We start from the raw sequence: 24689 nt of genomic DNA on the forward strand, positions 1-24689 counted from the left end.
GATAATTGAGTTACTCAAGTTTTTCAAGGAATTGTTTTAGCCCTAATAAGGAGTGTTTTAGCCTGGACTACTTTTTAAATGAGACACAAAACAGCACAGCCAATCAGAACAGAGTTCATTTATATATATTGGTTTTAAAGACACAGTAACAAAAACAGCCTGTTTAATTCTAAGAGATGAAGACAGGTTGGAAAATGTCAGTTAACAGGTTAGGGAGTCATTTATGGAATATGTTTTTGGTGCATAAAACCTCACAAATGTCTTAAGTAGACATCAGGGGAAAAACTAAAATAGAAGAAAAATGTAGGATATGGGATATCTTCCTGTTTGACTTCTTATATTCATATATTTGAATCCTTTTTAACATTGTGACTCTGTGAGTGTGGAAGGAACTCGCCCTTCTATTATATGCCTGAATGAGATCAGTTTTACTGTTTCTTTTGTAAGGGTTGAGCCTGTGGTTTGAGCGGGGGGATCTGAACTCACAGCAGTGTAAAAGGGCAACCGCTCCCTGGAGTGTCTCTCTAATCGCCTGTAACTTGCTCTCCCCATCTGTCTTTGTGGAAATTATTTTCAGTGCTTTGAACAGCTGCACAAAGCCGGATTGTTTTCACATTATATAGATGACATACGCTGTGTTTCTCTGCCATATTTAATTTGTGTTATGAAATGGGACTGCAGTCAGTAGGGATTCTTTATTGAAAATTTCCCCCTGGATCTAGGAACTGTTTGAGAATATTGGTTTCCATTTATTCATGTTCCTTGCTCTCTTTTTCTCCCTCCCTTTCTTCAGGTTCTCCATGAACAGGTGGAAGTTCCAGGCACCAGTCTAAACCTGTGTTACCTGAGCTCCAGGGCCTCAGGCTACCGTGCCCTGCTCAAAGTGACCATGACCCCAGCCCTGGTGCCTCTCAGCCTGGCCAAGGTGCATCTGATGGTGGCCGTTGAGGGCCATCTATTTCAGAAGTGGTTCCATGCCTCACCTAACCTAGCCTACACCTACATCTGGGACAAGACAGACGCCTACAGGCAGAGAGTGTATGGTCTGGCTGAGGCTGTGGGTGAGTGAGTGCATGGCAATTTCCCTTTAAAGCATAAAGCATGTGGAGCAGAGATTCCTGTTCTAACAAGCAAACATTTTGATCAGAGATGGATCATATGGATGAATCAGTGATTATGCACAGTGTACATAAATATACATGTGTGTACAAAATTGTATAAAAGAATCAAATTGGAATCACTTCTCTTGCAATCAGTATTATAATCATTTATACAGTGTAGATGTAACATATACAGTATTGTAAACAATAAACCACTTATTATGTTTTAATTGAGATTTCAAGTATTTTGGGAACAAAGAGCTCCTTAAATGATGAATAAAGTGCTCTAATGATGTATGTACCATATTTTTGTCAAGTTATCTGCCTCAAGCTTTGTTTTTATTTTTATTTATTTATTTATTTTTAATTTTTACAGCTTCCTAACCTGAGAGGTTGCACAGCACTACCATTATATTTATCAGCAAACACGTTTTATTTTATTGAAAACACTGATTATTTTGAACGTTTTAACAGTGATTCGAAACTTTTGAATGGTAGTGTCTTTTACTTTATATTGTCAGTTTAGAGATTTATTAGAGGCTTAAATGTGCCTAAAGAAGCCTTCATCCTGTAGTCTTCTCTGTAATATCTGTTCTCTGAAATATTGTCACTGTGCTTTTCCCTCCACCTCATATCACTTAAGAGTTAGAGACTCCCCATCTCTCATTCAGTAATGCCTGCTGGAGCTGTGTTGTGCTTATCCAATTAGTCGAGGCAATAAGTTGTCTAGTCCCTGGTCAGTGATGAAATGCTAAATTAAGTTAGCGCTGTGAAGTGTTTATGTGTATTTATTCCTCTCTCTTTGCTCCTCCTCTCTTTATCTCTACCTCTGTATAGTCTCTGTGGGATATGAGTATGAGACTTGTCCTAGTCAGATTCTGTGGGAGAAGAGAACAGCAGTGCTCCAGGGCTATGAGCTCAGCCCCTCTAACCTCGGAGGATGGTCACTGGACAAACACCACACACTCAATATTCGCCATGGTGAGCTACACACAATAGCTGTCTCAGAACATACTTGTGTAACTTTGTTTTGAAAGGTGCACTTGACAGGGATGAGGGCTTGCAATGTAGTTAGCTAGATGACAGCTCTTGTACATTCAAAATATAAGACACATAAGTTCACTATGATGTTTCCAAATAAAAAATAAGAACTTGTACCACATCATGCTGAGTAGTATTAGTCTTAGTAACCTGATATCAGGCAGCCACCACGTTCAAAAATGGATGGTTCCAGGTTTTGAAATCTGATTGACTGAGCCACGTTCTAAGCCATTACAAAATACTTGATATACACACAGTTACGAGTGCAAGCATCATCTGAATTCCGTATTAATGTACTGAGATAGTAAAAAGTGTTCCTCCTATTGACGATGGTGTGGTACAGACAGGTGGGGCCAGACATAAGCATGTAAATGAAGTAAACGGCCTGACACTGTATTAAACATACACTATGTAAGAACCTGTTTTTTGTTTAAACTGAGAGCCTGACAATAGGGGTGGGCAGTATGATGATATTTTATTGTTATCACGATACTTTACATCAATGTGGATATCATCCATACATAAAAACACTAAATAACTGCTTGCATCAAAAAATTTGTCCTGACCAGGGTTAGTGCAGTGCAGTATGTGAGCTGTTGGAATAAAGGAAAATCATACTTTCATACGTTTTTCATAGCCCTTTTTAAATGTAGCACTGCCTTTTTCTCTGAATCAACGTAACAAACCTCAGAAAAACTAAATATCTTGATAATATTGTGTGTCAGGAAAACATCTTTAGCTGTCTTGGTGGTGTATTTTTACCTCTAGGTGAATTTCTTGATGATCTCTTGTTATATTTATATAAAGTGTTAGAGAATTAAATGACCAGTGAAAATGTCAATAAATTAGAGGTGGGCAATACCACAATAATTATTGTTATTGTGATTAATTACGGCACATTACGTTACAGATAATCTGAGCATATCATGGATATCGTCAGTACTTAAGGAACACAGGCCAACTACATGTTTCATTACAAAGAATGTCTACAAGTATAACGATGATACATTTTTGCCATTTCACCCAACTCTAGCATAATTAGAGCTGTTTGATACCACAGTGGCACTATTAGCACTAATACTATTAGTGGCACTATTTTTTTCTTCATTCCAACTCATCAAATCTCAGGCAAACAAAATATTGTGATACATACGGTATATCCCAAAAATGTCATCAAGTATCATGATGTTACATTTTCGCCATGTTGCCCACCTCTAGCTGACATGATTATATGATCAAAAACTAAAGAGTTGACTAGACTAGAATATATAATGATGGGCAACTTAATGTTTCGTATTAAAAGTATTATCCCTAACTCATTACTAGCCCAAGTTGAAACAAACATAAAAGTCATGACCAGAGTTAGCTTTGGCTCAACAGACCACACAGCTAAGTGGCTTTCATAATGCTACATTGTTGTAGTCATGCTATCGTCCACCACTATTTTTAGCTGCAGCGCTGCTAGCGGAACCAACTGCACCATGTGTACAATTCAAAAACATTCCTCAACTTAAATGATGAACCTGCCTGTTTAGATAGAAGCTGTTTATTGGAAACCTGTTATTGGTCAAACAGTTATTATTTGTCAGTTAGCAGTAATCGCAGGTAATCGTTTGCATCCCTTTCCTAGGCTGATATCTGGCCTCCATAAATGAAAACAGGCTGGATACAGTAATGGCTTGTTCTTCCACACCCTTGATCAACCTTTGCTCATATTAAATGTAATCTTGGAGATATGACGTATCACTCCATCACCACCTTCATGTAATCACGTCTGTAGTGACACACAGACACTGTTGGTCTGAGCACTTTGAAGTTAGCCATGATAAAACTGTGTGTCACTGTGGTGCCACCTTACACACATATACACGCCTCCACTGACTAGAACACGCGCTTGTTCTCACGCTCATTCACACATTTATTTCTCTGTGGTATGTCTTTGCACTTACTCATTCTCAGTATCATTGAAACTGCTTTAACGTAAGCCACTTATTCTTGGTCGTTACTCACACAGACGGAAAGAACAGTTTTTGTGATATACATGCGCTATTTACTTTAAAGCCAGTCCAAGACTATAAACCACAAACTGAGAAATGTTATAATAAAGACCAAAGCAGAAAATTCAACATAGCAATCATCTGGTGGGCAAACTCAGTGGAGCTGATTTTAGTTGAACTTCCTAGTTTATGCACCTGCTGATTTGAAAATGTACTCTGCAGTGGTTTAAAATGCTGTAAATTATGCTAGAGAAACACGCAGAGCTTTCATTAGTGAGCACATTGAAACAGTAAGCATCACTGTTCTGCCATACCTGTTTGATTTGAGACTTTATTGAAGTACACAGCTGCTGACCCAACCTCTTTCTTGCACAGTCATTCTGTCTGACTTTTTTTTTGTGAGCACATTTTCTGCATAGCTCGTACTGAGAAGGAATGCCATAATGTTGGTGTTAACATAATAAGTATGTAATTGTCTCATGTTTTCTTTTAGGTATACTACATAAGGGCAGCGGGGAGAATGTCTTTATATCTCAGCAGCAACCTCCAGTCATCAGCAGCATCATGGGAAATGGCCGGCGGCGCAGCATCTCCTGCCCCAGCTGCAGTGGCCTGGCTGAAGGCAACAAGCTGCTGGCCCCTGTGGCTCTGGCCTGCGATGGAGAAGGCAACCTGTATGTGGGTGACCTCAACTTCGTCAGGAGGGTGTATCCTTCCCTCAACACCACTGCCATCCTGGAGCTTCGGTAAGACTGATGTGGTGACATATGTTGCAGTAGAAAAAATAACCATGAGTGTTCTTGTTGTAGTTTGTGTAATAGGATAGCTAATAGATATTTTGTCTGTCATTAAGGTTCCACAGATTTAATGCATCAGTGGATATCCTATCGACAAAGCTTCAGTAATGTGTCTTTATATTTTGTATAAGAAACTACTTTTATTTTGAACATTTTATTTTTGTTTGTTTGATGGTTCAGCACTGTGAGTTTGTTATTTACCTGTTTTAATTTTAAATTCATTAAAGTTTAAAAGTTTTTAGAATATTATTTATAAGGGGCTTTTTCATATTCATACTATTTAAGTCTATTTACATTTCTGTTTGTTTCAGTGTAAGAAATGTGAAAATTAAAAGTTGATATTATCATTATATTGTTGGCATTTGCCAATCATATCAGTTGTGTACACTGTTTAAGTAAAAATTTACCAAATAAGGTTGTATCAGCTGATATTTTCAGTAATCTGAATTTTGAACTCAGTAATTTCTCTCTTGGGCAAAGTTTTTATATTGGTCAGACAATGCATTACAATATGATGTCATACTACTATGATACTACAGAATGATTCATTTTTATATCAAAATTACATTGTGAAAGAGTGCATTTTTCAAATGTCAATTGTAGTTTTTAAGATTCTGTACATTATTCAAAGTTGTGATAAGTGTAAGATTATGTGAGAAAAATTAACCTAATAAAGCAGAGCTTATGAGCTTATACTCAAACTACACTGAGCATTCAAAAGAGAAAAAACAATGAATGTGCTGGTCTTAAGGCTTGGAGCTGAATTGATAGAAACAGCATACAATACATCATAACCACAGATGGCATGTACTAAATGTACCTCTTCCTGTTTCCCCTCGGTCCTCTCTGCAATGAAGAAATAAAGATTTGCGACACAGGTAAGGCACATCTAACCTCACATATTCCTTCTAAAAGCCATGTTTAGTGTTATAGTTGGCTGTGTTAACACAGAATAAGAGTATAATCTGCAATAGAACTGACATCATATTTACAATGGAAGGAATTTTCATTGTTTTCCTCCACACTACCCTGTGCATTTTATTCACTTTCTTTCCATTTTGCTTTTGATATTGAAGTGGTCTCTTTTTAGACCTTATTTTAGAAGTCTCATTACTCTGCTGAGATGAGCTCTTCACATTTCATCATGCTCACCAAGGTGACGGTGCGCTTGGCCCGAGAATATTATTAAGACAAATTTCTCCCCTTTTACTCATTTCCATAGCAACAGCCCGAGCCATAAGTATTACCTGGCGGTGGATCCGGTCTCGGGTGCACTGTTCCTGTCAGACACAAACTCCAGACAGATCTACCGGATTCGCTCACTGAGCGGGGGCCACCCACTGCTGGAAAACGCCCAGGTGATGGCTGGGACGGGCGAGCAGTGCGTGCCCTTCGATGAGGCCCGTTGTGGTGATGGGGGCAAAGCTGTAGAGGCCACCCTGATGAGCCCCAGAGGTGAGGCTTCCATTTTCCGTCCTAGATCTGGAAAATCATTGGAAAAAGAGACAAAGGGCAGGAGGTATTAATTTCAGGAGAGCACTGTTTTATCAAGGATTTAATTAGTTGTGGAAGTGGCACTCCATTAACCCTCCTAGGTGCCCCATGGTTTATTCCTCCTTGAAATGGCTTTTCTTTCATTTTGTTTAATTATTCCTGTCATGCAGCTGGTTGAAACACCAAGAGAAATAGAGTTGAAAGTGCACATTCAAAATTTTCAGTCAATAACACTTTTGTACAAGTGGAAGAAAACATATTTTCTTATAATTAGTATTTGATGATTGTGCATACAGTCTTGTTTTGCAGAAAGAAGAACCAAATTAGAAACTTCTTGCCAGTTTTTGAATTGAAGGTTCAGAATCAAACCTGTCTGTACAGAATGAAAATCAATGTAATTAAGTAATTACATATAACTAAATATGTAATGTAAATCAAATATATAGAAAAATATGTAATTGTGTAATTATATATAAAAATTATGTATATCAGATGTATAACCACCAGCTGCCTTTTACATGTGAATGCTTCATGAAAAATGGACCAATGGATATTAAGGATGTTTTTTCACTTCTCCTGCAACTTTACTATTTCAGAGACAATTCCCTTACAACTGCAATCAAATTTTATGTTTCTATTCTAGGGAAACAAAAAAGTATTAGATTATTGCACAGACTTCAAGGTAGGTGTCATGTAATAGAATCAGATTAAGCAGTGTTAATAACGTAGAAAAAAAAAAAAGAAAAGCAGAAATGAAAAAAAACTCTGTCCCTTTTAATTGTTTATCTGTGCAATATTGCTCACTCACCATGAATCTGTAATAAAATACCTTTGAAACACCAAAACAATTAACCATCAAACGAATACACAACATGTCAGCTCATACACAACTCTGCTGGAAGTCTCCAGACTCTAGCCATCAACTCCCTCAGCAAGCTGCCTGCCATATGCACTGACACCATGGAACTAAATGATGCTAAAACTAAAGTAAGCTGGCTGGATTGCTAGACTCAGGGGTAGCCTGGCCTTCTTATCACAGAGCAAAACACACTTTGAAATGATTATGGTGACAGCATGACAGTGTGTCAGACAAATGGCGGAGCAGCCGTCTCTTTTCCAGACAAGCTCTCCTACACATGCAGAGTACTAATTATTGACTTTTTTCTGAGAAAAAGGGAGTTAAAACATCTCCTAAAGGAAACATACATTACTTCAGTAGAGTCAGCTGTAATTTATTTGCCTTTGATAGCAAGTTTTGAGCTGTAGGTACTGAGGAGAAATATTCTTCTCACGAAGAGGATTGGAGATGTTTCAAGTCAGCCTTTCTGATGTTTGGAAAACATCTCAGCACTGTGTTGAGACAATGTGAGAATGCAAATCTGTTTTAACAGAGCTGTCAGCTCAGGTCTTTGACTTTTGAAAATTGTCAGCAGTGTTTTATCTGTACTTTCCTCTGTAGTTAATGGAACATAAAGTAGTTTGCTCGCTTGTTTGTCCGTGAGAGTCTTGAGAGACATATCAGTGAATTTTCATGGTTACTCCTTGTGCTGTCTTTTGTCACCCCCAGGCATTGCTGTGGATAAGAATGGACTTATGTACTTTGTGGATGCCACCATGATCCGCAAGGTGGATCAGAACGGCATCATCTCCACTCTGATAAAGACCAATGACCTGACTGCAGTCCGGCCTCTCAGCTGTGACTCCAGCATGGATGTCAGCCAGGTCAGTCTAGACTTCTCTTTGTATATACATATTTATATCCCTTTCTCTTTGTTTCTGTGTTTCTCTGTTCTTCTCAGTCTCTCACTCGGTGTATATCTCTCTTTCTCACTCTTTGAATCTTCCTGTCTGCATCTGTATAAGTCTTTCTCCCTCTCTTTCACTCTGTCTGTTTCCCTACTTCTCTCTCTGTTTCTTGTGTGACAGACATGAAACAGACAAAATGTAAATTACCTGTGGCCCAGATGTTTGGAGAGATCTGCTTGTCTCTGGAGAGCTTGACAGTCATTGATAAAATAACAAATGATTCAGATTCTCTTTGCTCTGTTTGTCTGCCTGCACAGAGAGGAATTAGACCATCATTATGGAATTAGCTCTGGAATTGACCCATCAAGCTGATGGACAGTTCTGTTCTGGTACACCAATTCAAAAGTCTGGAATCAATGTTTTCAGTAATATAAAACCAATTTGGTTGCCGATAAAAGGATTCTTATTAAACAGATAGTTCCAGTTCTAAAATCAGATTGACTGAGCCATATTTAAAATTGACTGAGCCATTGTTAAAAATTTGCTATGAACATTTGTATGATTGGACATGTCAGTTGAATTCTGTGTTAATTGTTTTGTTAATGGAAAAATGTTTGACTGTTCTGTTGCTGGGCATCCAAAGCCCACTGTTAATGAACGGGTGTTTTGAAGGTATTATTAATAAAAAATGGAATTATTTATTGAACATGGGTGTATTTTATTATATTGCATTTTGTCACTATTTTATGGAAGCAGTAAGCTAGTTCTGTGCAGCATAACAGGTCTCAAATAATTAGTAGGAATCTGTTTAAAAATGACAAAATGACAGTTTAGAAGTGCTCAGACTAGTGAAAGGGGCTGCGGCTGCAAAATGACTGAAAAAGCCATGCAGCAATTAGGAAATTATGTTAACATTAATATCCAGAATGCTTTGTATTTCAAAAATGGTGTACAAATTTTGAAGAAAATAACTTTCTTGATTATTATTTTTGTAAACACACTGCAGTCTATTATTTAGCATTTAATAATCTCTTGTTTCCAAGATTTGAAGTTGAACTTTTAATAATACTGAAAAAATGCCCTTTGGTTTTATTTGTTTCTACATTGTAACAGTCTACACGACTGATTCCATGAATGATTCAGAACTTTTGAGTGGCAGTGTATGTGTTCATATGCATAGGTACGCCTGGAGTGGCCCACAGACTTGGCTGTGAACCCCATGGACAACTCACTGTATGTGCTGGAGAACAACGTGGTCCTGCGCATCACAGAGAACCACCAGGTGAGCATTGTGGCTGGGCGGCCCATGCACTGCCAGGTGCCAGGCATCGACTACTCCCTCAGCAAGCTGGCCATCCACTCGGCACTAGAGAGTGCCACAGCCATTGCCGTTTCTCACACCGGTGTGCTCTATATCGCTGAGACAGATGAGAAGCGCATCAACCGCGTACGTCAGGTCAGTGCCAGCGGAGAGATCTCACTGCTAGCTGGTGCCGCATCTGAGTGTGACTGCAAGAATGACGTCAACTGCAACTGCTTCTCAGGTGACGAGGGTTACGCGGCCGACGCTGGCCTGAACTCACCCGCTTCACTGGCTGTCTCGCCTGACGGCACACTTTACATCGCCGACCTCAACAATATTCGCGTCCGCTCTGTCCGCCGCAACCGGCCCAATGCCACAGCAGCTACAGGCACTGCCCGCTACGAGGTAGGCTCCGCCCTGGAGCAGGAGCTGTACTTTTTCAGTGAAGACGGCCTGCACAGGCAGACGATCAGCCTCGTCACTGGCCTGCCACTTTACAACTTCAGCTACGGCATGGACGGAGAGCTGGCCTCAGTCACTGACAACTCCAACAACACACTTAAGATCCGAAGGGAGGCAGGTGGCTCAGTCCGGTTGGTGCTGCTGCCCGAGAACCAGGTAGTGACCCTGGGGATGGACCCAGCAGGTAGTCTGCGCTCTGTCTCTGCCCTCAACCAGGAGGTGGCGGTGCTCAGTTACTCCGGCAACACTGAACTGCTGGCCTCCAAGGCTGATGAGACTGGGTGGACCAACTTCTATGAGTGAGTACACGGGAAACTAATAAAAATAAGGAAAGTGAGTATTATTATTATTGCTGAGTTTTTGAAGCATTCATATATTTTCACATTTCAGAGTTAAACTATGAAAATAGCAGCAGATCCAGTAGTGTCTGGAAAGAGACTAGTTTTTTTTCCAGGCTGGCTTTCCTTATGTCTCAGTGTGCACTCCTTCTCAACAAAGCCTTAGAGCCACCTAGTGTCTGTATTACTTTACTGCATCTCTTAGCCGGGATTGCCTAATCCTGGTCCTTGTAATATAACATAATGTAAGGTTCAGATTGAGCTCACCTGGCTCTAATGTTCAGATGCTACTGAAGGCCTTCATTACATGAATCAGAAGTGTTAGATACAGTACGGGTAAAAGGATTGGCCACCCCTGTTGTACACTGTCCATAGAGAGGTATGCAAAGATCTATATGCAAAATATGCAAAGAGCTACAGCTAAATGTAAAATATAAAATATTATAAAATAAACGTAAGACATGTAATTAACCCCTTGAAATCACAGGTCTATTACTTATTAGGAATTATTATTCGGCAACTACAGGGACGTCGGTGCAAACTGGTTGAACTATTCTTAGATTATAGAATTGTGTAATAAAACTTTGGGGCTCCCGGCGGGCCCTCGTCATTTAAGGAGTTAACAGTAATTAGAAAAAAGTCTTTAAGACTATAAGATATTGTACAATATATTACAGTGTGTTATTCTTTAATATTTTCGGGTATTATCCTATAATACCCAGAGGAAAGAAATATTGCAAATGAGATCTCCTCTTCATTTAATTTCCTTTTCCTAGACATAGTTAAATCCTGAAAACAGCATGACACTTTCTCCTGGTTCTGAAATTCGGCTCCTGAAAAACAACCCTAAGATTTTCTCACTTAGATCACAGTTGTCTCACAGATGATTTAACTCTTCTTTGACTCATCTCACCCCTGTCTGATCTGAATAATATTTACATAGGAAAAGAAATTTTTCTATATAGCGCTGTTCTGTATCACAGAAATTTTTCAGCAGGTGAATGCTTATCTCCTTTTTAGTCCTAAGGAGAGAGAGTTCAGAAGTTATTGATCTTTCATTAATACAATATTTAGATCAGCTGTATTTCTCTCATGAGGAGACACTTTTTCTTTGGGTAGTATTGCATGCAGTCCTAGTTAAGAGTTGTCTTGGTTTTTGTTTTTCCAGGTATGATGGTGAGGGTCGCCTAACCAATGTCTCTTACCCCACTGGTGTGGTGACCAGTCTGCACCGTGAGATGGAGCAGTCAATAAACATCGACATGGAAAGCTCCAATAGAGACGACGATGTCACCGTCATCACCAACTTGTCTTCAGTGGAGGCATCCTACACTGTTGTTCAAGGTAAAAACAGTATACAAAAGTGTAGACTAAATGTACACACACACACACACACACACACACACACACTTTAATAAGTCTCTCACTGCTGTCCCCAGTTCCCAATGCATATCACATCCGTTTAGCAGATAAGCAGAGCAAGCAGGTAGACTTGTAAAAGGTGGCTCTAATTCAAAAGTCTGGAATCAATGTTTTCAGTAATATAAAACCAATTTGGTTGCCGATAAAAGGATTCTTATTAAACAGACCGACAATACAATTACTCTGTGTGTGTGTGTGTGCATGTGTGTGTGTGTGTGCATGTATAGTCCAGCCATGTATGAACACTAGTTTATGAGATCCTGCAAACTCTCCTCAGGCAGAAACACTGAAAGGCTTAAACCTCAAACCTTACACTTTACTTCTCTCTACCAGTGGATCCTTTTCTGTAACTCACCATTTATGCTGTCCTCCAGCCCACAAACCAGTAAAAAGGCTTCCTTTGTTGTGTACTCAAGATAAATGAGTTTGAAAGCTTTTCCGAGTTGCCCTTGGATGCCCAGCACTTGTAAACTGTGTTCTGAAATGTACTTAAAAGTTCCTGATGACTTTTGAATGCGTAAATGATTGCGTTTTCCAGGTGCATGACTGTGGAGAGCCTCGCCTGATGTGATTACAGCATGTAAATGGAACCGAAGGCAGTTGCACTGCTTTTAGCCCAAACTAAAGCTCTTTATTCCCAGCAATCACATCAGCCCACTTCTTATCACACACACATACACACACATATCCTGGCTAAAATGCTACGTTTTCCTCTAATGTACAGTGTGCAATCAGATCAAACCTAAAGCATTATGTCAAATAAAATGAGGCTTGGTTTCTTTTTCCTCGCACAAGTTTCTAATATCTCCCTGTTGCCTTTTCACAGACCAAGTCCGGAACAGCTATCAAATGTACTACAACGGCACCCTGCGGGTCTCCTATGCTAACGGTATGGGAATCAGCTTCCACACTGAGCCACATATCCTGGCAGGCTCAGTCAGTCCCACCATCGGGAGGCGCAACATTTCTCTGCCCACAGACAGTGGCCTTAACTCCATCGAGTGGAGGATGAGGAAAGAACTGACCAAAGGCAAGGTCACTGTGTTTGGAAGGAAGCTGCGCGTAAGTATGGACCCTTAGAAAACACAGTAGCTGCTGTAGTGCTTTATTGTAAAGAGCATGGAGGCTAGAGCAAAAAATTTATTTATTTGTACTGGAAATATTAATGTGATGTATCTCTTTAAAAATTCCAAAGGCCCATGGCAGGAACTTGCTCTCCATTGACTATGACCGCACCACTAGAACCGAGAAGGTGTATGATGACCACCGAAAATTTACACTACGCATCATCTACGATGCTCAGGGCCGGCCTGCTACCTGGCTACCCAGCAGCAGCCTGGCACTGGTAAATGTATCCTACTCTCCCACTGGGTGTCTGGTAGGCCTGCAGAGGGGAAGCATGAGCGAGAAGAGCGAGTTTGACAGCTTTGGCCGCATCCTGTCCCGCACCTTTGTGGATGGAAAGGTTTGGAGCTTCAGCTACCTGGACAAGGTAAATTTTACCTAGATTACTTAGGCAAGTTTATGTGTCTGTCTTTCCATGCCATGGAAGTTGATTGTTTTAAACACTTCTTGTTTGATGACAAATCAAATCTACATACCAGACATACATAACCAGAAGTATACAGTGAAAACAGTAGTATCAGCCATCTTGAAGCTTGTAAGAGGCTTGCACTTTTATCCATTTTTTATGAATAACTGAAATCAGTGTACTTTGAAGTGTATGATTGGTTAGAAAGTTTACACAATACTAATTGGTGGGATGTAAGTTTCCATTACTTGTTAACTACATTATGCTTACATTATGTGCAAAGTATCAAACACCCCTTTCTAATTAGCGAGATCAGCTACTTTAAAGTCCACCCATTGCTGACACAGGTCCTCAGTTGCATACACTCAGCTTGTAATGTCCACAGAAAAGCAATGCCAATAGAATGAGATGCTCTGGAGCAGCCAGAGCCTAAAGCCATCATACCCAGTGCCAAGTGTTGGCAAGAGGTGTCTAAAGCCCCCCAGCATCGCAGCAGTGGAATGTGGAGCAGTGGAACTGCATTCTCTGGAGTGATGGAGCACCACCAAATACCTTTGGGATGAGTTGCAGTGATGTTTGTGATCCAAAACTAGTAGAATAGTGAACCTTATTAGTCCCACAACAGGGAAATTTCACCTCCGCATTTAACCCATCCATGCAGTGAAACACCACATACAAGCAGTGAGCACACTTGCCCGGAGCAGTGGGCATCCCTATCCACAGCGCCCGGGGAGCAGTTGGGGGTTAGATGCCTTGCTCAAGGGCACTTCAATCATGTAGGTCATTCAGGTCACAATGCTGGTTCCCTAACTTCTAGCCTATGACTGCCCCTAAAATATAGGATGTTTCCGCCTGGTTTCGAACCGGGGACATTTCACATGTTAGGCGAACGTGATAATCTGTAGTATAGTGGTTATCACGTTCGCCTAACACGCGTAAGGTCCCCGGTCCCCATCCTTGTGACTGGAAGGTTGCAAGTTCGATCCCCCGAGGCCAACAGTACATGACTGAAGTGCCCTTGAGAAAGGCACCTAACCCCCAACTGCTCCCCCAACTAGTAATTCAGTATCAATTCCTGACCTCACTAATGCTCTTGTGGCTGAATTCAATTAAATCCTCAAAGCAATGATCCAACATCTAGTGTAAAGTCTTTATAGAAAAATAGAAGTATCGTCATATTTTGGACATACAGTTTACTTCTAGTACAAAAGTAAAAAGCAAACTTTGGTTACCAAACGTGTTGGCTGATGGACTGTATTTGGGGTCAGAGGAAACATGTCATTTTTGCTGAACTATGGCGTTAATGAAGAGTAGCAGAAAGTGAATTATATTCCTCTGAAACACAAGGACTAATGTTCTATTTAAGTGTGCTTCTTTTATCAAAGACACATTGATTTAAGTGTATTTTCTCTCTATTTCTCTCTCTTTGTCCTCAGTCTATGGTGCTGCTGCTGCAGCAGAGCCAGAAACAGTATGTGTTTGAATTCGACGCTTCTGGTCGGATCACTGCGGTCACCATGCCCAGCATGGCCAGGCACACCATGTCCACCCACGTGTCAGTGGGTTACATCCGCAATATCTACAACCCTCCTGAAAGCAACGCCACTGTCATCCACGACTTCAGTGAAGACGGCCGTCCTCGGGCCACTTTCTACCTAGGTACGGGTCGGCGCGTACTCTACAAGTACGGCAAGCTGGCCAAGCTCTCAGAGGTGCTGTATGACTCGACAGCTGTCACTTTCGGCTATGATGAGACAGCTGGTGTGCTTAAGATGGTCAACCTGCAGAGTGGAGGCTTCTCCTGCACTATCCGTTACCGCAAGCTTGGCCCCCTGGTGGACAAACAGATGTACCGCTTCTCAGAAGAGGGGATGGTCAATGCTCGCTTCGACTACACCTACCACGACAACAGCTTCCGTGTGGCCAGTGTGAAGCCGGTCATCGGAGAAACACCCCTTCCTGTGGACCTCTACCGCTACGACGAGATTTCTGGCAAGGTGGAGCACTTCGGCAAATTTGGCATCATCTACTACGACATCAACCAAATCATCACCACAGCCGTCATGACACTCAGCAAACACTTTGATGCCCACGGCCGCATCAAAGAGGTGCAGTATGAAATCTTCCGTTCACTCATGTACTGGATGACGGTGCAGTATGACAGCATGGGTCGTGTCATCAAGCGTGAGCTCAAGATCGGGCCTTATGCTAACACCACACAATACAGATATGAATACGATGGTGATGGCCAGCTTGTGGGTGTCAAAGTGAATGACTGGTCCACTTGGCGCTACAGCTATGACCTCAATGGCAACCTGCACCTGCTCAACCCTGGCAACAGTGCCCGGCTGCTGCCTCTGCGCTACGACTTGCGTGACCGCATCACACGTTTGGGAGACGTGCAGTACAAGTTGGATGAAGATGGGGTGCTGTGCCAAAGGGGCTCAGATGTCTTTGAATACAACTCCAAGGGGCTTCTGGAGAGGGCCTACAGCCGCGCTGCAGACGGCTGGAGTGTCCGCTACCGTTATGATGGCCTGGGACGTCGTGTGTCACGCCGGACCACTAATGGAGAGCACCAGCAGTACTTCTACGCTGACCTCAATTACCCAGCCCGAGTGACCCACGTCTACAACCACACGCGGGCAGAGATCACATCTTTCTATTATGACCTGCAAGGTCACCTGTTCGCCATGGAGGTGAGCAGTGGGGAGGAGTACTACATTGCTTCAGACAACACGGGCACTCCACTGGCAGTCTTCAGCAGCAATGGGCAGATGGTGAAGCAGCTCCAGTACACGGCATACGGCGAGATCTACCACGACTCCAACCCAGACTTTCAGCTGGCACTGGGATTCCATGGTGGCCTCTATGACCCTTTAACCAAGCTGGTGCACTTTGCCCAAAGAGACTACGACGTACTGGCAGGACGTTGGACTTCACCTGACCATACTTTGTGGCCGAAGATAGGCAAGGAGCCAGCCCCTTTCAACTTGTATATGTTCAAGAACAACAATCCTCTCAGCGACATGATTGATGTTAAGAACTATGTGACAGGTAAGAGTCTTTGGAAAGTTGTCACCCTGTTATTTTGAAAACCCTCACTATCATATGTGATCATTAGGCTCTCATAATAATTATTGTGTTCAAATCTTACATCACAGCCTAGATTTTCAAATGTAATCCTTGTGGAAAAATATCCATGATTTTCTGTTTTCTCTTTGTAGATGTAAAGAGCTGGCTGGTCATGTTTGGTTTCCAGCTGAGTAACATCATACCTGGGTTTCCCAGGCACCCTTTGTACTTTGTTGACCCTCCATATGAATTGCTTTCCAGTCAGGACTGTGACAATGCCCAGGTAAGTTTGCTCTGGCACTAATGTTTAAATATTAAACTCATTAGTAGATAGCAGTTGACTCTCTAGAAATAAACTACCCAGTAAGAGCAGAAACTGCACTTGTAGGACATCACGTTAGATATTAATGCTAATTCTGTTTTCTATTAGTGCCTAACAGATTTAAAAATTCTTGTCAGTGGCATTTTAAGGGACAAAACATTCAGATTATTTGGAAAATATAATAGTGTATTTATTTTAATCTTATACTCCAAAAGTTTTTTTTAATAAAAAGCATTTTACCAACAACGATTATCATTTCTCAGTTGTGAGACTTAGAAAAAACTGAAAAATTCACACTGATAAATATAAATATTGTAGCACTGGAAGTGGAGTTAACTAGAATTTATTTGGTTTCTGTAATTACCTCTTGCTTTTGTATTTTCATTTATTAAATCCTAATTTAAATTGTGGTATGTTATTCTCATGCCTGGGTGCACTTCACATGTTTTTCTTATTTTTATTTTCACCATGAATAAGGGGTGACTCACCCAGTGGCACAACTCGTCCAGAGATCTTAAGTTTGAATTCTGGCAATACCCTGTAAAAACACTGGTAATTATCGGAAATGTTTCCACCAATATGAAATTTCTTAAAAAAGAAAGCATGTCAAAACAATTCTATATGTCGGTGGCACATTACAGATTTGTAATCATAGTTCCAAGATGGTGGAATTTAAACTCTGCAAACAGCATTTTATTTACACAGTACGACTTTCAGTGTGATATACCAATTAAAGTATGAGGCATTTTAATGATAATACTTAGTTTCCATCCTAATTAAACATTCAGAATGCTATAGCCAAAAGAAAACAATGTAGAGCAGATATTGTATAATGTGTTCATTAAAAATACAAAAACTGTAATAAAAATGTCCTCAGTAACATATGGTGAAACAAAAGCTTCCATTAAAGGTGCAAAAACTTTAAACTACAGAACATTAAATGATTTTGGGGACCAACCTGTTTTCACTGACACCTTTACATTTACATATTTCATATTTATGTTCACAGCTGTTTACTGGAGTCCAACATTCAGTGGAGCGCCACAATCAGGCTTTCATGGCCTTAGAGGGCCGGTTGCTCAACAAACAGCGGCGGGCCAAGCGGGACAAGCCGGGCTACTGGTTTGGCACTAGCACCCCCATTGTCGGCAAGGGCATGATGCTGGCCATCCGGGACGGCCATGTGCTGACATCTGTGTCCAGCGCAGCCAGCGAGGAAAGCAGAAAGATTGCGCAGCTTCTGAGCAACTCCATCTACCTGGAAGGTACACATTACACCATCGACGGCCGTGACTGGCACTTCTTTGTGAAGTTAGGGCTAGCAGACGGTGACCTGTTGGCCCTGGGCTTCAGCAGTGGCCGCAAGACACCTGAGAATGGCGTCAACGTGACCGTCAGCGGGCGCTCGCGTAGAGGCGTTACCATTGAAATCCACACAGCAACGTTAGCTTTTAGCATCCGCTATGGGCTAGCGCCGGAGGTTTTGGAGAAGGAGCGCGCTCGAGTGCTGGAACAGGCCCACCAGAGGGCGATGGCGGGGGCCTGGGCCAGGGAACAGCAGCACGTGCAGGAAGGCAGGGATGGGGGCCGCACGTGGACGGAGAGCGAGAAGCAACAACTGCTGGCCACGGGCAAGGTCTCAGGCTACGAGGGTTACTACGTTCTACCTGTGGAGCAGTACCCTGAACTCGCAGACAGTAGCACTAACGTCCAGTTTCTCAAACAGAACGAGATGGGCAAGAGGTAACAGAGCCCAGACTGCTGCGGCCACTGCCCCCTCCCTCATCTCCCACGGAGAGAACAGAGACCTTGTCCAGAGAGAACTGCAGGCATCTTTCATAAAAGACTTCATCAACTTGGAAAAACTGCAGTCAGCGGCCAAAACATTCTCGATTTTGAAAAGCACCTGTAACTACACAAACTGTCTTTTTTGTAAGGGAATTTAGACTTTTTAGAAAAAAAAGGCAAATATTTTTAGGTCATTTTGGGTGAGTGTAAATTACAGTGGTGTTTTCGTGACAGCCAAGTGATGGCTTGGATTTCCTGACCTCCATATAGTAAGGCTCCTTTGAAAAATACACAACAGATGTAGAACACATTAAAGCAGTTAGTTAGTCACCATCTCAGGCCTCAAAATACGAGAATGATACTTAAACAGCCGTCACTTGCCAATATATATATATATCAGCTCTAAGAACAATAAACCATGCAGGATTCATTTCAAGGACTTGTTCAGAAGGAACTTTGATGTTTCTTATCTTGACCTTTTGTCTCACTCATCTTAGAGACTTCATATTATGTATGTAGATTTGACTTGTACTATGGCGAGCTTCTCTTAAGAGCCCTTCACTGGAATACACCTTTGAAGTGCCGATCAAGTGTGGCTCCAGTGATCTCTGTCCTTTTCCGTTTGCACTATATGACAATCACGAGGAGATGGACGTTTGAGCTGAACAAGCTACCGACCATGAATCTCCACAAAGGTTGATCATTTTATTTACCCTTTGTATTATATGTAATTAAACTGCATAAGGTTTTTTTATTGAATTTCATTTTCAGCAAAGCAATGGCGATACAGAAAGCTAATATATGTTGTCTTTTCAGATTGTTTAATACTTTAAGTCTTTGAAACTGTGAAACATATTGCGCTCATACTGTATGTAAAACTTTGTCGTCAATTAGGAGGACTCGATTGTAAACCAACATATACATTTATTAAGGAAGTGACTATCATTATGTTCAGAGTAAATCCATGGCAAGGAAAGTCCATGGGGACAGATTTGTGTGACATTTGAGTGTTCAGAGCTCAAGCATCTATAGACCTTTTTTTTTCTAATTGAGTTTAATTACCGTTGTTGTACCAGAATCTGTCCCCTCTCACTGTGAAGCACCACAGTGTGGATGTCGACATACTTCAACTAGTGCAAAAACACCTATGGACACTCTAGGACGGAGGTTGTTTGGGAGTTTTCTGAAAATAAACAGTTCCATTTTTACACATTCTGTGCGATTCTTTCTCACAGGACATCTGAATAACCAGTAAACAGGGCTATATACGGATAAATGTGAATGTGTGTGTGTTGTATCTGAGATGTCTGTGCAGAAGCAGAAAACAATGAGAAATATTTATACTGTAAATGCACAGATAATAAGACGTGTGATTTTGCTTTGGCAAAGTCAGTTTGGAGTAGGTTTTGAGAGTCATTCATCTCAAAGCAGATGAAAACACTTTTTATGTGTTGGTGTAGTTATTCAAAAAAAGTAATCAATAATTACTAATTACATCTCTCAAACTATAAACTTGACTCATTACTGCCTGGAAAAATGTAGTATTGCGTACTTCTACATTGCTCTTAGTTACGTCTGCATTTCTCTCTAAAACCCATGCGAATCTCTACCATCTGGAAAGTATAAGGGAAAACCCAGTAGTCTTTTCAGTACATTATTTAGATAAAAAAAAAGCCAATCTCAGTAAACATCATGTAAAAGGTATGTTGCTATCCCTGCCTTTGAGCAAGCCACAGCCTTTAATTTCTTAAAGGGGGCCTCCACCGATTTTGCAGGATTCATTCAACCATTTAGATGTAAACAAAATCATTCAGAGTGGTTTGCTCTCTCGTCTTCAAGCTGCTGCCGTTTGTGTATTCTGGTTTAAATCGATTTGGCTGTACAACGTTTTGGAAACAGACCTTAAAGTCCTCCACACACTTTGCTATCTTCCAAAAACAGGTAAGAAAACTGTGAGAATAAACTGTAAACAAAAGCTGCTGCCAGGTGTTCTATCAGATCCAGTTCTCCCTCAAACTCATGTTCCCTTTACCAATTTAGGTCCTCGGGCGCGCGCATTCATTAAACAACGCCAAGCAACACTGGAACTACGGGAAGTGAAAAGGTTCAAAACAGATTTAATTTTAACCCAATCCCCAATATGAATTCACCCAAACACGGCATAATTGAGATTCCGTGATAAATATTACTTTCAATTCGAGTAAACAGCAAACAGTCGTACTGATAAATACTTTTTGTACTGCTCGTGGCCGATTGAGTGAAACTGCTGCCGTACAAACCTTTTTGAACCTTTTCGCTTTCCGTAGTTCCCGTGTTATTTGGTGTCGTTATCTGTTAAGTGAATGCGCGCGCCCGAGCACTTGGTTTGTCAAAGGGAACGTGAATGGCTGTAGCTACAAAAGCACGTTAGCTCGCGCGCGTTGATCTCAGTTGAAAGTGCGGTTTTGACAGAAAACACGGAAGTAATAGTTTATATTAAAATTAGGTTTTAGGCCAAAATTGATAACAAATGACATTCAAGGACAGACACCTGTATGAAGAGGGAATTTAGGACGAAACAAATCGCACGTAATTCATATTTCCCGCTTATGAGTGACGCAAGTAGTGAAGTTAAGTGACTGTAATGTGATTACGAAAAGGTAAACTGTAATGCTGCCTCACTGCAATAAATCTGACACAGTCCTGTCACAGCACTGCTACGTGTTCATTTGTACCATGTTACCACTTTAAATACAGTAGTTACTCACTAGCACGCCTTACATAACGTCTTCTAAATCCAAAACTATTTCTGCAGTAGATACTCTGACCATGACCGTGATACTCTGACCAATGACCAAGACATCAGACATCGGACTTATCCCATCCACACTGTGGATTTTTAAGAAATGTGACAGTTGACGTGGATCGTGTGCATGAAGGAGAATAGGCAGGTGAAGAATTTAACAGGGAATGACATTAGATGTGCTGTTTTGAGTGTATTTTTTCCAGCCTCAGCAGTGTCTTGTGTATCTGGAATGGTCTACCAGCAGTGAAAAGTACAAATGAGCGGTTTGTCAACTGACAGTTCAGTACAACTTTAAGTGCACAGCTCATCACACTGTGACAGTGATGGAGCACGGCAGAAGATGACCTTGCAGAGCTTCAGCAAAAACTGTGGTTGCACTGGGCTAAGGAACAAAAGCTGGATGCTGGGGGTGAGGGAGAACTACAACACTGTTTTATCCAGTGAAATGAGGTTCATGCTGTTTCATGCTAATAGAAGAAAAAGGCTGTTGAGAAAGCTAAATGTTCATACATTCATCTTGCAGTAAAGGCTGCTGCTGTGGTGTGACGTGATTTGAGCTCATGGTTCACATTGGACCTTGCAAGCTGCAGGTGATGGTGTGATGTGTCTTCAAAGCCACAAAACTGTATCATTAGTCCCATTTAGCTACAGCAGTGTCATTCAACACAGTTTCATAATGCTTCTTCCTTGAGGCCAACATTGTCCAGAAAGGACTTCATTACGAATCACCTTGCAGTTTTTTTCTACCAAAATTGCATGAGTATAAGTTTTGTGTGCCAACAATTCTGCAGTTTAAGAACACGTCATGAATCTGATGTAAACAAATTTAAGAAAAACTTAGAAAGTTATTAGTGAATGAGGCCCAACGTCCATACATTGACATTTTTCTGATAATGCAAAATAATTCTATTTTCTATGTGCTGAGTCATTTTTCAGCAAAATTAGGCATAAAAATCACCATTGTTTTTCATCAGAAATGCCAGAATACATAAGGACTTACCTTTGTGTGTTTTTGAAACACTTTCATTTTCATGTTAAAACACAATTCAGAACGTGTCTGCACATGTTGTATTATATCAAATATATTGTAAATTCTTCTTGAGAACAGACTTTTCTTGCCATGGAAACAGCATCAATATCAACGGTTCATATTTCTAAGCTTAATTTTACTTTTAACCATAGAAAATGTAATAGAACAGGCTGCATAAGCATTTACCATTAAAGTAAGACAGAAAAATCTCGTTTTTACAGGTTCACCAGTAGCCAGAATACATAAAGCTACAGCCTTACCTTTGTGCGTATTTTGGTTGTCTTTGAAATTTATTTTCATCTTAAAACACTTAACTTAGACAGTAAATGTCTGCATGATGTATTCTATTTCAAATACAATTTAAATTCTTCTTAAAAACCGACTTTTCTTAACACAAAAACTTCAGCTAGCTTCACCTTTGTGTGTATTTTGGGTCCGTCTTTGAAATGTGTAAATTTTCAAGTGAAAGACTTGAAACCGAAGGACAATTTCTGCACGTGGTGTATTACATAAACTATACTGTAAAACCTCCTTAAAGGTGCCATAGAATGGAAAACTGTATTTACATGGGCACAGTTGAATAAGGAGAATTCGGTCCATAGAACTGACACACTGTGAACCTCAAACATGTTGTCTCCTCCTTCAAACACAAATCCTGCATTTGTAAATTGGGGCGGTAAAACGGCCCGATTTCAAAATTTACATACGACAACGGAGCAACGCCAAGAAAATGGCGGACTACGCGCAGAAATGGAGTTCCGGGCTGCGAAGGAGATGTCGACACTTTTTATAACCTTTCCAAAGCTACGACTTTCTTTCTGAAGGTCCAACCAAGGTCAACGGGCAGAGCTGGTGTTCCTCTTCAAACGAGGCTGAAGTTTGTGTTTTCCAGCTTCTTAATCGAATGTTCCACCTTAAATGCTACAGCTTGTACAGGCGCACATCTTTGACAGGATCCCGGACAAGTTTAATTCAAAGTTGTTAGTTTGCTCATTTCACTCCGGGCAGCTTCTCAAACCTCGGACAGAATCGAGCAGCTGCGCTCAGCACTTCAGTCTGAAGACACGCCGTGGCAGCTCCACCTTTATTAGCATCACGACCCCAACAGCAGCCTGTAAATAGCAGACATGCTGTGTGATTTTATCCACTTTCTGGAGGTTGAAGCCAGCCAGACCATCTTAAACTGAAAGTGTCATAGTGACTAACAACTTTAATTTGCTTTGTATAGCTCGATCGATAGTAAGAAGCTAGTTAGTACAGGTAATGTTAGCTACCAGCGAGCTCCATGTAGCAAGCTAGCATAGCTAATTAAACACTGACGACCTGGCGTATTTACTCAGAGGTTCATTTGATTGTCCTGCCTGTGTCTATGTGAACATGTGTGAGTCGTGGCAGTGCGTCGCTGTAAACCTGCAAATAGGAGCAGAGTCCATCGTTTTTTTAATGAGCAAGCAAAAAAAGGAAAACGGCTCGTTTCATTCCAGGGCCAAACAAGCATTTCATTCTGCGGGTCCCCCAGCATTACTGTTATGTCCCGTACACACTTCAGGGAACTGCAGTTGATAAATAAGTTACCTTCATTCCTGAAGATTCACAATCAAATGCACATCTTCAAGAGTCCTGCAGTGACCGATGGGTAAACTTTACTGCAGTGTCCTATAAAGTGATAAACAGTTGTTCACTACACTCTGTGCACTTTGACGTTCCCTTCCAGCGGAACTTCTTCACTCCCTGTGGTGTTTTAATCATCCTTAAACTGTCTGAATGCCGGTGCAGTGCACTTTGCAGGGAACTACCAGGGCGACAAGACTGCACCTCGACGGAGAGGAGGGCGTTTCTAAAGTAGTGATGGTAAGGAAATGTGGTTTTCATGAAGAGTTTACAATGTATTTGATAGACCAAGAATATTTAATAGCACAGACTGCAAATTTTCACCAATTGCCAAAATATGTAAGGCCTTACATTCATACTTATTTTGGTTGCCTATGAAATGTGTTTAATTTTCATCTTAAAACACTAAATCATTTCAGTTTAGATCATGATGAAATGTTTGAGAACAGCCTGCTGTAGCATTTTTCATTAAAATAAGTCAGAAAAATCATCATGCATTTTTAACCAAACTTGCCAAAATATCCTTGCTTTTGTGCTTATTTTACATCATCTTTGAATCTTAAAACGCTTAAATCAGATGGAAAATGTCTGTTGTGTATTATATGAGGCACATTAGCTTCTTCTTGAATTTGTTACATTTTTATATATATTGTTAATTCTTCTTGAAAATAGACCACAAAAACACCATCACAATTTATGGTAGCTCAGATTTCTGACTGTGCAGCTTTATTTTAGTTCAGTTCATGTTAAAATGAACATAAAATAAAACAGGCTGTTGAATCATTTTCATCTAAATTAGTCAGAAAGGTCACCTTTTATTTTTTTCACCAAAATTGCCAAAATAAGG

At 40.8% G+C, this 24689-nt stretch overlaps 1 protein-coding gene across 1 annotated transcript in view; it reads left to right on the plus strand.

The window, feature by feature from the left end:
- The window catches only part of si:ch211-12m10.1 (teneurin-2), a 117255-nt gene extending 97629 nt beyond the window's left edge, over nt 1-19626 (plus strand). The window contains exons 16-28 of the mRNA XM_036587786.1: nt 794-1061; nt 1938-2081; nt 4632-4884; nt 5793-5813; nt 6158-6390; nt 7997-8151; nt 9356-10239; nt 11447-11622; nt 12527-12762; nt 12896-13192; nt 14668-16288; nt 16459-16589; nt 17638-19626. Of these exons, the coding sequence (XP_036443679.1) occupies nt 794-1061; nt 1938-2081; nt 4632-4884; nt 5793-5813; nt 6158-6390; nt 7997-8151; nt 9356-10239; nt 11447-11622; nt 12527-12762; nt 12896-13192; nt 14668-16288; nt 16459-16589; nt 17638-18375 (5157 nt within the window). The 3' untranslated portion in view covers nt 18376-19626. The remainder of the gene's footprint in view (nt 1-793; nt 1062-1937; nt 2082-4631; nt 4885-5792; nt 5814-6157; nt 6391-7996; nt 8152-9355; nt 10240-11446; nt 11623-12526; nt 12763-12895; nt 13193-14667; nt 16289-16458; nt 16590-17637) is intronic.
- Nucleotides 19627-24689: the final 5063 nt, after the last annotated feature.

Source organism: Colossoma macropomum, unplaced genomic scaffold (assembly GCF_904425465.1).
Source record: "Colossoma macropomum unplaced genomic scaffold, Colossoma_macropomum, whole genome shotgun sequence".
Classification (NCBI taxonomy): Eukaryota; Metazoa; Chordata; class Actinopteri; order Characiformes; family Serrasalmidae; genus Colossoma; species Colossoma macropomum.